Genomic DNA, 15,858 nt, shown 5'->3' with positions numbered 1-15,858 from the left:
ATTGAACACGGAAAATTACAATCCTGCTGTCCTCTCTAATGTCATGATGAGGTTCAGGTAAAGCACGGTTAAATAATATAATACATGACTTTTTTTTTGCTAGGGGGCCCCTAGTGGCTGCGGGGCCCTAAGCGGCCGCTTATGTCGCTTAATGGGTTGGGCCGGCTCTGAAGTAAGATAGTAAAACATTTGATTAGCAAGGGGTTTGAAAACTTTAAAACCAGTTGTCATGCCCCCATTTAAATGTTCTTACAAAGAAATACCAAACATCATGACACTCTTTACTAAGGGCAGCAAAATATATGAATTGAATAAGTTAAATTAATGCTTAAATGAGTAGTATTCACAAATGGGCTAATATTTTAAAACAATAATCTTTTATACATGTTGGAAAGTATAATACATTGCTAACTGTTTCGTAAATAAAGTAGTACCAATTGTTACAGAAGTAAAATACTCAAATAATCTATTAACAGCCACATTAAAACAATTATAATATTAACACATTTTATCATCAACATTTCATGAAAAGTAGACCCACTTGTTTTATATTAATTTACAGCGTGACATGCTTTCTTGATTTGAATACTATAATATTTTAATTAAAAAATTACATTTTGACATGGTGTTGTCTTCAATTGTTCGCACACAATTGCCTCACTGTTATTGCAATTGCAACGTGTGTGTACAATGAAAAACACAACATATAGAAAACTGAGAATAAGATATTAAAGGTAGGGTAGTAGACCCCAATAAATATGCTCCTTCTTTACTTTTCCTACAGTTTATTAATTGCTATACACTTTATTATAATTTGTACATAGGTTTACTATCAAATGTATTTACTGCTTGTTTTCTCCATCAAAAATTGTTCCAGGATAAAGAATCCCTTTTATTTTGAAAAACAGTGAACCGGATATTTAACTCTTCTTCTTCCGGCGGTATCATCTCATTGGATCATGATGGCGTCTCAGCAGCAGCAGCCCAGCGGGCCGATGTCACAGCCCGGCGGGCCGATGTCGCAGCCCGGCGGGCCGATGTCTCAGCCCGGCGGGCCGATGTCGCAGTCCGGCGGGCCGATGTCGCAGTCCGGCGGGCCGATGTCGCAGTCTGGCGGGCCGATGTCGCAGCCCGGGTTACAGCAGCAAGCTTCATTACAACAGCAGCAGCAGCAGCAGCTCCTGAGCCAACAGCAAGACTTTGACCCAGTCCACAGATTTAAGATGCTCATTCCTCAGCTGAAGGAGAGTCTGCAGGTAATTCTGCGGCATGGCGCTAAAAACTGAAATGGAAAAGTTCCCAAAACATCCAATGACTTAACCTGATCTGAATTCATCCTCGTTATACTTTTCCCCCCCACCAATATTACCTGCACCGTTGTGCTATAAACATGCGGCTTTATTTATGTTTTATATTTTCAGAATGTTATGAAGATAGCATCCCTGAATTTGGCCCATAACACGACAATTGACAACGGCATGTAAGTTGATTGGTCGGGGGTCATACGTAAAGCTAAAGTGCTGTTAGTGTCAGCCATGTTTCACATGTTTTTGTTTTGTTTCCAATGATCTAGCAAAAGCAGCGACACCACAGTTCAGCGCTTTGACAAGAGCCTGGAGGAGTTTTATGCTCTTTGCGATCAACTGGAGCTGTGTTTGGTAAGACTTCAACACAATACACATAACCACAATATTGATGAAGTAGGCCTACTTCTGTACTAAGTACTAATGTCTGCGTTCACCGGTCACCACAACACATACAACTTCTACATTTTCTGTATTAATTTAACTGTTCAATATATTGTTAATGTATTTTGAATACCCTTTTATAGTAGATGGTAGGAGTGAGTCACAATATATTAGGAACTGCCAGCCAAAATCTAAGCATTTACCTGAAATCTCTGCGGGTTTGTCATTTATAAAGAAAACATGACTGCTGTGAAATAGAGCTTTGTTTAACAGACACATTTAGTAATATACAGTTTAAGTAAGATAGAGCTTTGAAAAATGTAATTAGCAAGGAGTTTGAACACTTTTAATCCAGTTATCATGCCCCTGTTCCTGTTTTTTTTAATCATTAAAATGTTCTCACATTTAAAAAAGATATATAGAAAAAGTAGAAGTAGTGTGCAGTATAGGAAAACACCTGAATACCAAACATCATGACAATCTTTACTAAGTGTGATGGAATCTTCTGAAGCAATGGAGACAGGACTCGGAGAGACACGGGGAGAGCAGGAACTTTGATGGCAAACACTGATGGTTTATTTGGAGCTTCGGCCAGAGAATTCACAAGAAGTGCTGTGCCACGAGTTGACACAGTGGTTGCCAAACTAATTCTAAAGATCTCTACCCCAGACCCCTGTATTTAACTTGTTCTGAGAGTATGTTCAACATTGTGCATAACAAGATAAAGAACTATAACACCTCTATCAGCTGACGCCAACAGGCAGGAATAGGGAGACAAAACACTGAGAGCACAGCAGCCTAAGGTTGCAGGCAAACTGGGTCAAAGGTGTGGGCCTAGGAAAACTAAGGGCAAATTAAATATATGAATAAACTATTATAAATGTATGATTTAAATGGGCCATTAAAAGGCTTTAGTAGTACTATAGTCTAAATGTGTTGATTGAGAGGGTTATTTACCTTGTACCTTTTTTTTAAAACAACAATATATTGCTATATGACTGTCTTCTTTTAACATGCTACTATACTGTATCTAAACCTAAAACATACCCCACAAACTCACATTTGTCTCCTCTGCAGCGGCTGGCGTATGAGTGTCTCTCCCAGAGCATTGACAGCGCCAAACATTCACCCAACTTGGTCCCCACAGCCACCAAGCCGGACACGGTGCAGACGGAGTCCATGTCTTATTCCCAGTACCTCGGCATGATCAAGTCTCAGATCTCCTGCGCCAAAGATATCCACAACGCTCTGCTGGAGTGCTCCAAGAAGATCGCTGGGAAGGGACAGCCTCAGGGAATCATGTAATGACCTGGAATAACTATCCTTTTCTACATCTGGTGACATTTTTCAGAAGGTGGAAGAATTTCATATAATGGGAATGTCTCTGAACTCAGTTTTGGCCAAAGGTGCCGTCTCATTTCTCAACATCCTGTATAGTTATTTTGTTTTATGTTTCTTGTAAGCTCTGTAAATATTTCCAACAAAATGTCATGCTCTGATATGACCACCAGGTGGTGGCAGAGTTGTATATTCCAACTCAATATCCACATCTCTTTTGTAGCTTATTTGTACTAACTATTAAAACATTTGTACTGAAACTAATGTTTTCTCATTATTCAACATGCACAAAGAAAGTCCTGTCTGTCAATAACATGTTCAACCAATCAGGAGGTTGTACTGTTGGAGCTCCATTCATGCGATCAAAAACCAAAATCAGCTGTTGTGAAATGAGTAAAGAATGATTTGTTCAACTATGCAGGTGAAATACCACACATAGTTTAACTCTACCATTTCATCTCATGTGTCTGCAGTGCATTTCAAAAACATTTACACTGGCCCAAGGGAATAACGGAGGCATTAGAATTAAGAGTCCAATAAAAGCAGTCATGCATTGAGTAATAGCTGGGCTCTTTGTCCATGGAGCATTCACAAAAAGAAGCATCTGATTTAACTATTGAAGCTTTGGTGTTGATATAGTGGTGCAACAAAATGGTAACCTGGTAACACACTGGGGAATTTTCAGGGTGGACATTTAGTTACGAGGGGTTGCAAACTATTTCCCAAGCTTACATTACATGTATAAGTTACTTACAAATTTAAAATGTTGCCTATTTTAACCAATTACAAAGTATGCTCCATCCGCATGTTTGAATATTAAGTCATCTTTAGCGCAAAAAAGTAGTTGGTTAACCTTCCATATTATATAAACATACTAAGAAGAAAGGACACATGGATCCTTGAGGAACGATATATTGGTCTTCAGCCCACTCCTTTTCTGTATGTTGAAGCTAAGATATTAATGAAGTCTGATACATAAGCATGTGAGAGGGGAGCCTGGTGGGCTTGCAGCTGTGGAACATCTCAGACCAATCTGAGCTACTGACAAGTGCTTGGATCCAAAAATACTACCGTGGGTCACTACCAACAGTCACAGCGAAGCTTCATCACAATACACACTCAGACCCTCTGCAGGCCTATAGTCACATACAAACAGAGATAAGAATCACATATATCCACCACGACGTATATGGGACTGACAAAAGACAAACCACAAGAGTTATCGTCATATTTTTATTTTCAGACAATAGTCTGCGTTGTCACATTTGTTTTCAAAGCTTGAAAAAATATATAAGAACAAAGCTAGAATTATTGAGAATAATCCCGACGCTGTCAAGATATCGTGCTACGCAGCACAGAGTTCATCAGATGAACAACAAGAGAAATCAAACTGACATATAAAAAGGGAAGAGTATTATTTTTCTTTTTTACAAAGATTACAGCAGATAAAGACAATATAATTACAAAAAGACAATTCAGACATTGTCTAAGACGTGCATTAGAGAACTTCAAACAGTAAAGAAGTCACTGCATTGTGTCGCGTTGCATTATGATAATGACATCATTCAGACAGATGGCATCATTACAATATCAATCATAGAGCAAATACTATTAATCTGATGCCAAATCTTATGAATTAAATGTTCATTTGTTATGATTTGATTAGCGCCTTCTACCCTTAATTAAATGTTAATGTGTTTCTTACATTGTATGAGTTTATCTTAATCTGTTTCCACAATGCAACATGTAATGAAATACTAATTATCCTTTTAGTTTCCTGGATGTTGTGAAAGAGTAAGGACGTTTTGTAAATGTTCTATAAGCATAGAAGAGTATTAGTACTAGTAAAGGATAACATTACTAAGTTCTTCTGCTCCAGAGATAACACACAACCAATTCCTGATTTTGTCATATGTCTAGCCATCTTTGTTTTACAATTCAAGTGTGAGATGTGCTTCAAAAATATTACAGCGACATGGGAGGAAAAATCTGACCTATTAAAAAGCAGAGTACATGTCCTCTGCAATGGCAGCCTTAAGGTCATACATGTATTTGCTTTAAGATTTGAAAATCTTGATCAGTGCCTTCTGATTCTGTCCATATGATGAAACCAGTGTGTGTGTGTGTGTGTGTGTGTGTGTGTGTGTGTGGGGGGAGGGTACAGAGCAGCACAGTATACTGCATGAAGCTTGACAAACTTTAATAGACACACAAACAGAAGTTTTCACTGCTTTTTCGAACCCGAGCCTTTCATGCAGCTTTTACCCTCTGCCTTGGCCTTTGGTTGATCACTGTGGGAAACCCAAAATGTTATATTAATATATCATATTAAATGATCAATGTTCTAATGTTCAATACTACTAAATAAGCACACTGTATGTGTCTGCTATCAGCGTCTTTCACTTGTTTGTCATTTGATCATCAACTCCTTCTGGCCTGTCTTTCACACCACATGCCCCCCCCCCCACCCTCTCAACCAACTTCCTCCTGACTGCTTTTCTGTTTTGTTTTGTTTGTCTACCTTCCCTCCCAAATGTAAAGCGTCTTTGGGTTCAAGAAAAGCGCTATATATTTAATTATTGTTATTATTATGGCGTCTGAGTGTTTAATACTGACCTGAGCTCCTGCTCAGAACCGGTGAGGGCTGCCCGGTGAGCGCCGCGGAGCCTGGGCTCCTCCTGACGCGACATTGGGCCTGATGTGTGAAACTTGGACACCTCTTGCTGCCACTCATCGTCAAAGGTCTCTGCTTCAGCTGAGGGCGAAAAATCAGGATCATGTTACAAAGACAATCTGTCTATGGACTCGAAAATAGATCAAAAATACATAGAAAGTGGTCTACCTTATATAAGTTAACTGAACTAATCAAAAGACATTAACATGTGTGTATGTATCTCACCAAATTGAACTGTATATGGCTTATCGAACAAACTTGACAAAGAAGCAAAAACCACTAAGTTGAGGAAAGTCTATCAGCAAAAAACCCTAGAACACTTGAACTTGAGTTGTGTATATCAATATATATGTCAATAATATATAAATCGGTTTAACATACATTCATCCAAATTCTGAAAGTCCTGGTTGAACTCCTTGTTTCCTGTTTTCTTGTTGAACTTCTTCTCAACAACATGTCCCCTGTCCTGGATGTGGTGACCAATAGTCATCTGCTCCACACCGCTCTCAGAGTCTTTCACTGCTTTCCGGGTCTCCTTGATCTGGTATTAAAACATTATAAAACCCATGAGACACATCAATTGGTCTCTGAATAAGCACATTATTCCAGCAAACAACATGTTTATTTCCTTCACTCCTCACATCAAAAATGTCCAGTCAGAAATAAGACAGTTGTACAGTTAGTCAAACATAAATGGAGCTAATAATAGTAGTAATGGCTGCATTCCATTTTGTTGCAGGGCCCTTGTATAGTGTATGCAGGATCACCTTAATGGCACAGAGCCATCATAGGCCACTGTGAGAAAAGTTAGCTTGAGATAATGTTCTCCCACGAAAGTTATCACAGCTATTACTCAGGAAAGACAGAATGAGAGAGTCTTCCACTGACAGGTTTACTTCTCCCAGCTCCATGTACTGAACTGTGGTCTAATGTGCTGTGAAATGATGTAGTTAAACATCTGATGGGGTGCTTACCCCTCCAGGGGCCCGGCGTGTCGACGAGCTCGCCTGGAAGACCTTGGGAGGCTCATTTCCAACTTTTGAATATGTCATGACTGATGAGGAGCTGAACGAGTGGGAGTTTGAATCTGTGGACGTGTTCTCCTGAAACACAAACACATTGTTAAGCATCTTCAGTTTATGCACCACAACCGTCAGAGAAGGAAGCAACATCATTAAACTCACAAAGTTTCTGTGCATCTCCCCCATCCTGCTTTTCATGTTGGACATCACGTTGTCGAACATGCCGAAAGGGTTCATAGTTGTGCCCTGCATTAACACAAAAGAGAAAGAACAGCCAAAGGCCAGAGAGAGTTCAGTGGCGGGGTGCGTTCGCTGCATGGTCACTAGGTGTTATCAGCTCGTAAACAGCTCCATCGACTGCACAAACATCCACGCACAGGGTACACGGAGCTAAATGTGTCTTACATCTGCGCCATCTGGGACTCTTATACTGGGGTATTCCCATTATCACTTCACCACATGTGACGTTCATTACAAAACTACAAACCAAGTGCAGCATGCAAATGTTGATGTCTTTATTTTGGAAGGCTTTTCTGGAGAGAGAATTTAACAGTGGCCCATTTGATCCAATGAGGCCATGGAAACGTTATCACCGTCCGTCAATGCAAAGCACCTCATTTAACTATTTCTCCTTGGTCTTCAGGACCAAGAGCATGATCATATTATTTTCCAATTCAAATTAATACAAGTTTCTATAGGTCACAGTTGAGGTACCTTACATTTACGTTATTCTGAGCCTGGAAAAACAAAACACAACATATAATACTCAAACGTGCACTTTGCAATAATCCCCAACACATCACATAAGATATTTATATTTGATATGCCGATGCAGCCTGCATATAACATTACATAAACTAAACAATCATCTGTATCTGTTGTAAAAGGAACAAGATGTTGCAGGTAAGAACAGCACACATTACATTACACCGGTCATTCTATGAAATGGTCACACTGTTTTCACAATACTATTATTATTCAAATCTCTATGCAGTTACACTTACGCCTTATTGTAAATATATGGAGAAGTAATATTGTAATGCTATTTTTGCCCCTGGAGTACAGTAAAAGAAACATGTTTGTCTTGTACTGTTAGTGTCTGCAGAGATATGAACAAGCACACATCATTCATAGTTAACATGTGCAGCTTCTACAATACTCCCACATTTGTACAGCCTGCAGGCGAAGTGTTAGTGCTACAGGTAAGAAGCATTCAATCCGATTAAATCATACTGAGTGCAAATGATTGCTTGCAAAAGACCACTTATCTGGCTGCTTAGAGACAGTTATGGAGCATGCTAGTTAGAGCATGCTATAGTGAGTATGGGTTAAAGTGAGAAACAAGTATGATAGCAGACTCCACTGACCGTGCTGTCAAAACTGCCAAAGGGCAACAATGACCGGCTTATATCCTGAGGGTTCAAACAAGATTAGTTTAGCGACAAAGCATAGTAACACACACACACACACGATCTAGACTGTTAGCATGTTTGTTGTCAGTAAGCTGTTTGGTTGTTTTACATCAGTCACTAACCCCGTGACACAGAGCGTTGCCCACGGTCTCAAACACAACCCTTCAAGGCCGTCAGTCTTCTTCCAGCAGGGGGGGGGGCAGCCTGCAGTCAGACTATGTTCCCCGGGCCAGGTGTTTATGACCCTGCGGCCCGGGGATAAGCATCTCAACTGCCATCGCTATGCAGTGCGTGTATTTTCTAGGGGGGGGGGGGCAGCCAGGGGGGTTGATGCACAGAGGTATTGTGCATAATCAGTGGGGTGTTGAATGACTTGTGTTCCATGTGTAATTGGGTCGCATTGCCAGAGATTAGCGTGGGTTTAACACTGAAACGGAGCTTCATTCTAGGAAGGCAGGATGGACCAGCCAGCGGGGGGTCAAAGAGTCCAAGGCTGCTCTCTCAGCTCTTTTTGAAATGTCAAGCTGATGTACAACGCTCCCACCCGGTATCTATGAAGCCTCACAGCCAATTATATCCCAGAGTGGCATCTATGAACTAATAAATGCCAGTTACATATCTGCCAGCTTTATATTTAGACCGGGGTTGAGCAGAGGAGAGATTGAGGGTGCAAGATAAGGAATGTAGACCTGGTGGTCTTTAACACATTATTTTAGGCTGTCTGGACTACTGCAGAATGACGGTCTCTTTTCTAGCTCTCTCAATCTGATATGGAACTGACACTGTGTTCTCTGAGGCCGGCAGGCTGCTTCTGGGGGAGCGATGAGTAACACCGTAGGGGAATTAGCGCTCCAACAATACTTACAAGGAAAAACAAGGGTTGTGCTGCAAAGGCATTGGTCCTGGTGAATCTCATGGGAGGTTAGAGGCATTCGTATAATTGATACCAGGGGTGTCCAAACTTTTCTCACCGAGGGCCACATACAGAAACATATTCGAAGGGCTGGGCCACTCAACAGAGGTGAGGTTTATTGCCTCATAAGCGAAGTGATAAGTTAGCAAAATCAATCAAATGTAAGTAAATGATGCTTGATACAACCGCCTTCATCACAGCTTTCCATAGGGTTTCATTTATTTTGTTAGCAGCTCATTCCTTACACAGAAGCCTCAGATTGCTTATCATAACAGGAAATAGGAAGGGTATATTTCAAGGTTGTTATGTAAGTTATTGGGCTTTTTCTTCTCAACTTAGATTTGTTAGAACATATTTTCAACTTTAATTGACTGAAAGTGGGCTTATACACATGGACACTACTGTGTAATATATGTTTACAGATATATTTAATAAGTACAATACAAGAAAAGGTCAAGTTACATTTGTGGGCCGCATTCCATTATACTTTTTGAATTTGCTGAGGGCCGATTCAAAATGGCCCCCGGGTCGTAGTTTGTACACCCCTGATTTATACTCTTGGTACCATAAGACAATAAAAGAAGATGAGGAGTCTCATTGAGATTACAAATGCAGCTTTACCTAGGCTGGTTACAGCATTTTCTCAGACAGCCCCGCCAGTTATACTCTGAACAAGACATAGAATAACAGAATACTTCTAACTTATGATGATGCTTGTTTTTCGAGAGTAAACAAGTGCCCTGATGAATGAGTGCATTGAAAGGTTGTGTGAAGCAGGTATGTAGTGGATGTTGGCAAGAAACTGGGAAATAGGAGAACTCATAGCAGGCTTGGAAGGTAAGATAGGCTTAGTAGTGTAGGGCTTAGCATTAGATTCCACCGGGAAGCAAGTTAATGCAAGAAGTACAAGCCTTCAAGCTGAACTGACCAACGTGTGTGTGCATCTCCATGTGTGTGTATGTATTCTCGAGTGTCTTTGTGTTGCATGCTGTGACGGCATGTAACTCTGCTTGTGTTTTAATACTGTATGTGTGTATTTGTGCCTGTGATATTGGAGAGCAGTATGAGCGTGAGCTGTCTGTCATCTAGCTGCTAATGCTCCAGCATCGCCAAGGCACGTTCTGCCAAACAGATGGAGCAAAAGAGCAACAATGAGAAAGCAGAGTGTCCATGACATCCGTACACATGCCTTTCCAAAGCCAACAGCACAGCACCAGAGCTTCAGCCTGACCATTTCTGGGCCCCACCAGGCTGCTCCTCATCTTCAGATAGAGGAGTGTGTGTGGGAGTTAAAGTGGTAAAACTGCGATTCCATGTTCTGTTCCTAAAGTCTGAGTACACCATCCAGTAGTAGGTATTGTGTACATGGTTTGTTACAATTAACAAAGCAGTCTAGGGTTTGGGAGGTTTAGACTTTATTTTCATGATCTTACATCTGCATCTCCTATGCAATTCTTTGTATATGTCATGGAGAGACCTCACAGTACAGTTCAATGGAACCCTACCTCATCCTAATATCCAGTTGGTCTTTAATAAAGAAAAAAAACGTGTCAATAGACTGAGGTCCTGTATTGTAATACTCAATGTCAAATAACAATGTCTTGTCAACAACTCACTGACAAGTCAAGCATTATTGGGGATCTATAAAAAACTGTATATTACTTCTACTATTAGATTAGATGATTTGTTTGGACTCGACATTTTGCAGTGTAACTCCATTTCACCCACTGTCACTGTGGTCATTAGTCAAGTTCTCAGAGGCCGTCCTCGGCTGACATTAGCTAGTTAAAGCCGCGCTGCTAACAAATAGAAAGCAGGCTGCCGGCTATTGTGGATAGGCTTCTAATGAAAGTCATTATCAAGGATAAATGTACCAGCTCCCAGGTAGTGGGGTTAAAGCAGGTGAGAGGGACTACAGTGGATTTAGGAAGGAGATATAAACAGCACATATTGGAGTTAGGAGAGGTGAACGGGTGCAAAACATGGCAGACCAGAACCATTCCTCTGCCTGCCTCTACAACACTGCACAAATAACATCAAAATGTTACAGAACAGTAATTATTGACAGCTATAACAACTAATACTTAAAGGCCACAGCTCTCCCAACCTTGTTCTTAGCTGATATAACATAAGGGCTTGCAATTCAATATGTATGGGGTAGCAGTTGTGTTTAAAGATAAACTATTTTAAAGAATATGTAGCTTAAAACTGTTTGACTGTATAAAGTTGTTAACAGGTATCAATTTGACTATACTGTATATGCTTTTTACCACAGTGTAGTACTTTTGTTTTATTTTAGAATCCCTTACAACATGAGGCAGAGGAAAGACAGATGAAAACTAGCCTTTAATCTAACATTCATTTGACTGTTGATTAATGTACGTTTGTCCATTTAAAAAATATAATTAAGTGTTTTAACTTAACATGAATCCGGAGCCTATTACAATATTATCAAAATAAAGTGTTATTTCCAGCCGCAGCTCAACTCAGCACAGCCACACATAATTCTCGGGGGTCCTGTTGGTTTGACTGTTAAAGAAGTCTGTACCTTGTATTGCAAGAAGGCAGTATGTCAGTGGAACAATGCACTATATATAGGGCTCCTCAGGGCTAGATATAACTGTCCAGTGAGGCCAAGGGGGTTGCCCTTTTACTAAACTAGAGACTCACATGGCCCCATACCTCGGTGAGTGGTGCTCCAGTTACGCTGCCAGTGGCCAGCTTCCACTATACCCTCAGTAAACTTTCTCCAAACACCAATCTTCTGGTTATATGTGCATTAGAGAGAGAGGGTCATGAGGCCTCTTAATGAACAAACAGCTACAACAGGTGTTTGTCCATCATAGACCAAAATGATATGTATGTTGGTTAGTCGGTTGTGTGCCTGTGCACATTACACCTGTATAATACACTGGGTAGAAATGTATGTCTTTTACTTGAGTCTAACATATAAGCTAATTGTAAGAGTGCTTCTTCAAATGCATGTTCTCACCCTGTGTTCGTCCCTCAAAGCCACAGATGAGGTAGGATGTTCTGCCATGCCACGACCCTGATTTCTTCCATCCATTATACTGGGCATTACATTCCCGCCGAATGGCTCAGAGAAGCTTCGCATCATCTGCCGCATATGGTCCGTGTGAGCCCGGAAAGGGTCCCTATCCCTATGGCAGAGGAAGAGGAAACAAAGAGAAAGGGAATCTCAGCTTTCACTCATTTATAGCAACAAGTCTGCAGCAGGATGTTGGGGATAGCCATGATGAAACTTGGAGAGGAATAACAAAATAAAGGGTCTCTGCAAAAGAAACTGAAATCCCTCTATCGGGCCACCTTGGAGTCCATATCCTTCAAATAACACAACCCAGTGTTTCCCCTACCATTGTCTTGGAGGGGCGCTGCGGAGCCCCGCGCCCCCTCCCCCTGAAATTCAAGGTGTTTAAAAAAATTATATATACATTTCTTTTTTATATATATATAAATATAGCACCAAATTGCAACTCATCTATATCTACCGTCACTTTTCACATTGGACATGTGCTCTTTTATGAAATAAACTAAACGCTTTCATTTTAAGTTGTGAGTTTACTGTTTTTGACCGTAAGAAACACTGATGCATTAATCAATAACAATAATCCACAGCTCCTCTCTCTGCTCCAGAGGATTAAAAAAAAAAAAAATCCCAATGCCAACCCGCTGCTCAGACAGCACCCCCCCAAAGCAGTAAACCTAGGGGAAACACTGCAACCTGAAATAATGCACTCTAAGAAGTGAGGTCATGTGCTGCCACACAGCAGGTGTTCACTCTTGTGACTGTAGCACAGTGGCACTGGCAGAGTACAGTAGTTAGAAGAATAGAAATGGAAATAATGTGATTTCATAAAGCTCCTAAAGTTTTACAGACTAGTATCTACATTTCAAATAGGCAGTGGTGTAAAGCTACTAAGTACATTTACTCAAGTATGTACTTAAGTACAATTTTGGAGTACTTGTACTTTACTTGAGTATTTCCATTTTATGCTACTTTGTACTTATACTCCACTACAAAACTTCTATACTCAGAGGTAAATATTGTACTTTTATTCCACTACATTTATGGAGTACCTTAAGTTACTTTCACATATAAATGAATGATAAGATCAACATCTAAAAATACTTTAGATACAACTGGATTAAATTCACATGCTACCCAGAAGTAAATAAAGTAATTGAAATTAGTTCCACTTTTACCAGATTGATAAATATGTCAATAATAATGAACAAAACAGAAAGCATATATTATTCTGAAAAGTGAAAATCTGCATTATGAGTACTTATACTTTTGATACTTTAAAGGTGGGGTAGGTAAGTTTCAGAAACCGGCTCGAGATACACTTTTTGTTATATTCCATGGAATGCTCTTAACATCCCGATAGCAATGAATATCTTAAGTGCTTTGACAACAAATCCATAAAAAAAATTCATCCGTAGAAGCCGTAATACTGTAAAAAGTACAACCAATCCGTTTAGCCGGCCCGGCTAAACGGATTGGATGGCCTAACTGCCTGTCAGCCTTCCATCGGGGCACAAACGTATCTCGTGCCCTCATTGGTCATGTGCGCGTTCGTGTGTGTTGGAGGAGGGGCTCTATAAGGAAGTGGCAGATTTTCTCCGGTTGTGTATTTTCAAATTCTAGCGATCTCGAGCCGGTTTCTCAAATGTACCTACCCCACCTTTAAATGCCACTACTACTTTTACTTCAGTAACATTTTGAATACAGGACTTTTACTTGTGACAGAGTATTACTACACTGAGTTCTTCTCCCACCTCTGAAAATAGAAACATGGATGGACATTAAAACATTGCTCCACTAGAAACACTTTATAAAGTAATTCACTGTTAAAAAATAACGTTTCTAACAGCTGTTGCTAGGTAACTGTTTCAGAACAGAAAAGTCCAAATGCAATGTTTAGAAACAAGCAGGCAGACTAGGCCTAACACCTTGTTCTCACTTTTCTGAAAATAGCTTAAAGTGAAACTTAAAGTTAGGCTATATTTTCTGCAGTGACTAAAAAAAGAAAAGAAGGTTTTATAAAGTTAGCCTAAACAATAATAACATTAACGTTACCGTGTGCGTTAGTTTGTGTGGTTCTTCTCCAGGACACAGAGTCATTGTTGAAATGAATATAACTATAACTTCAAATTGTATTTATCTTCAAGATTAGCTGCTTCTGAGGATGTTTTTAATTGATGCATTATAAGAACCGCCACAAATGAGTTATTTCAATAACACTTATAATAGATTTATTAACAGTTTGGTTACTCACGAGAAGAACGGATCCTCATCAAATTCCCTGTGATTACTGTTGAACATGTCCGCGGATGTGAGGCTGTAAACAAAATGTGTTAGATAAAGATTTTCAAATAATAATCCGTTCCGCCACAGGTGTCCCGGCTCCACCGCTGCTCAGCCTCGGTAATGTTACCACAGAGGAGGAGGCAAGGTACCAAACTCACTCTGACACCGACCACGTGATGCAAACCCGAGCCTCCGATTGGCTGGTTATTTGAAACTTTGAACAGGCTATAATAATAATAATAATAATAATAATAATAATAATAATAATAATAATAATAATAATAATAATAATAATAATAATAATAATAATGATAATAATAATAAAAGGAACTCACTCAAACTAAATCAAGCAATAAAAAACGAAACTAATTTGAAATAAAAACAAAAACATTTATGTTGTGTGTTGCTGCCAATAGCAACTGCATTCCAGATGTTTCTCAAAGGTTCATTACTTCCTTCTGGATGTGGCCACAAACAGCGGGGGCGGTTATCTAGTGCAGATGCTCTCAATTGTCACATTTGTCCCCAGGAATAATTTGATGTACCCTATGTTAAACAATTTTATAGTTATGTGAAAGAACAACACAATATAAATGTGACAGAACGATTTTACACATTTATTAAACATATTTGCTAATCAAAACACTTTTAGATGTGTTAGATTAAAACCTAATATATTAACTTTCTTTTTATTTATTTATTTTTAAACATTAAAACTTCGGATTTTGAACTAAGTCTTATCATTTTATGACAGTTTAAATAAATTAATCCCAGACACCCTGGTAAAGTGCCACAGACCTCACTTTAGTGATCATTAATTTGACGAACCTGGTCATATCTAAATTATTATTTGTTTGGTAATGAAGGGTCTGTGAAAACATTTTTGAAAAGCCATTTAACACGAGTGAGGAGGACAAACACTCACTTCACCTATCCAAAGCAAGCACTGCACATGTAGCAAAGTTCTATTTGTGCATTTGCTTTAACAAATCATTTTTCTTCTGTAGCATTTTTTAAATACAACACTGACTATTTTGTGTGTACAGGAGTGAGTGACACACAGTCCCAGAAGCAGTATAGATTTACCATCTGGCTGTTCCACAAATAGGCCTGAGTCTGGACCCTATATTGCCTTGACTCCTTGCTCCAACAGAAAAACAACATTGGATAAACATAAACATACACATCTCTGACTAATATATATATATCATTAGAAAAGTACAACAAATTAGGGGCAGGTGAGCATATGGCCCAATAGATGAAGTTACCAAGGTTAATATTTTTTTAAGAAGTTCTTGGCTGGCCTTGTGACTCATTCATCTGTATATAACTGGAGTTACTGCTGCTATTTTCCTTTAAAAACACAACAAGTTACACATTTTTAAAGAAGAGCGTGGTGTTTTTTGCACAAGTTCATTCCCACTTAAATGTACAGTGGGGCAAAAAAGTATTTAGTCAGCCACCAATTGTGCAAGTTCT

The 15,858-nt window shown here is 39.5% G+C and overlaps 2 protein-coding genes across 3 annotated transcripts; one reads left to right on the top strand and one right to left on the bottom strand.

Moving 5' to 3' along the window:
* Positions 1-941: 941 nt before the first annotated feature.
* On the top strand, positions 942-3,286 carry med29 (mediator complex subunit 29). Its single transcript, XM_034097912.2, has 4 exons — positions 942-1,256; positions 1,422-1,480; positions 1,574-1,658; positions 2,766-3,286. The coding sequence occupies exons 1-4, from the start codon at positions 960-962 to the stop codon at positions 2,991-2,993; spliced, it is 669 nt and encodes a 222-aa protein (XP_033953803.1). The 5' UTR covers positions 942-959; the 3' UTR covers positions 2,994-3,286.
* Positions 3,287-5,209: 1,923 nt separating this feature from the next.
* On the bottom strand, positions 5,210-14,548 carry mlf1 (myeloid leukemia factor 1). Of its 2 annotated transcripts, XM_034097910.2 has the most exons (8): positions 14,348-14,548; positions 12,040-12,208; positions 8,090-8,134; positions 6,885-6,968; positions 6,675-6,803; positions 6,082-6,241; positions 5,643-5,781; positions 5,210-5,317 (listed from the first exon to the last, which is right to left on the bottom strand). In XM_034097910.2, exons 1-8 carry the CDS (start codon positions 14,392-14,394, stop codon positions 5,251-5,253), a joined length of 840 nt encoding a protein of 279 aa, XP_033953801.1. In that variant the 5' UTR covers positions 14,395-14,548; the 3' UTR covers positions 5,210-5,250. The 2 variants fall into 2 exon arrangements, with proteins under 2 accessions (XP_033953801.1, XP_033953802.1); XM_034097911.2 differs by lacking the exon at positions 8,090-8,134 and having other exon boundaries at positions 14,348-14,543.
* Between the last annotated feature and the right edge of the window lie 1,310 nt (positions 14,549-15,858).

The sequence above is a fragment of the Pseudochaenichthys georgianus genome, chromosome 13 (genome assembly GCF_902827115.2).
Source record: "Pseudochaenichthys georgianus chromosome 13, fPseGeo1.2, whole genome shotgun sequence".
In the NCBI taxonomy this organism is placed as follows: Eukaryota; Metazoa; Chordata; class Actinopteri; order Perciformes; family Channichthyidae; genus Pseudochaenichthys; species Pseudochaenichthys georgianus.
This window is presented reverse-complemented; position numbering and strand designations above follow the sequence as displayed.

Bases quoted from the DNA above. Each gene is read 5' to 3' on its own strand.
- med29 (XM_034097912.2), top strand. From the start codon at position 960: ATGATGGCGTCTCAGCAGCAGCAGCCCAGCGGGCCGATGTCACAGCCC. The intron at 1,257-1,421 runs GTAATTCTGCGG...TTATATTTTCAG, and splicing joins AGCTGAAGGAGAGTCTGCAG to AATGTTATGAAGATAGCATC. The intron at 1,481-1,573 runs GTAAGTTGATTG...CCAATGATCTAG, and splicing joins ACGACAATTGACAACGGCAT to CAAAAGCAGCGACACCACAG.
- mlf1 (XM_034097910.2), bottom strand. From the start codon at position 14,394: ATGTTCAACAGTAATCACAGGGAATTTGATGAGGATCCGTTCTTCTC. The intron at 6,969-8,089 runs GTCAGTGGAGTC...GTGTTAATGCAG, and splicing joins TTGGCAGTTTTGACAGCACG to GGCACAACTATGAACCCTTT. The intron at 6,242-6,674 runs GTAAGCACCCCA...TTTTAATACCAG, and splicing joins CACGCCGGGCCCCTGGAGGG to ATCAAGGAGACCCGGAAAGC.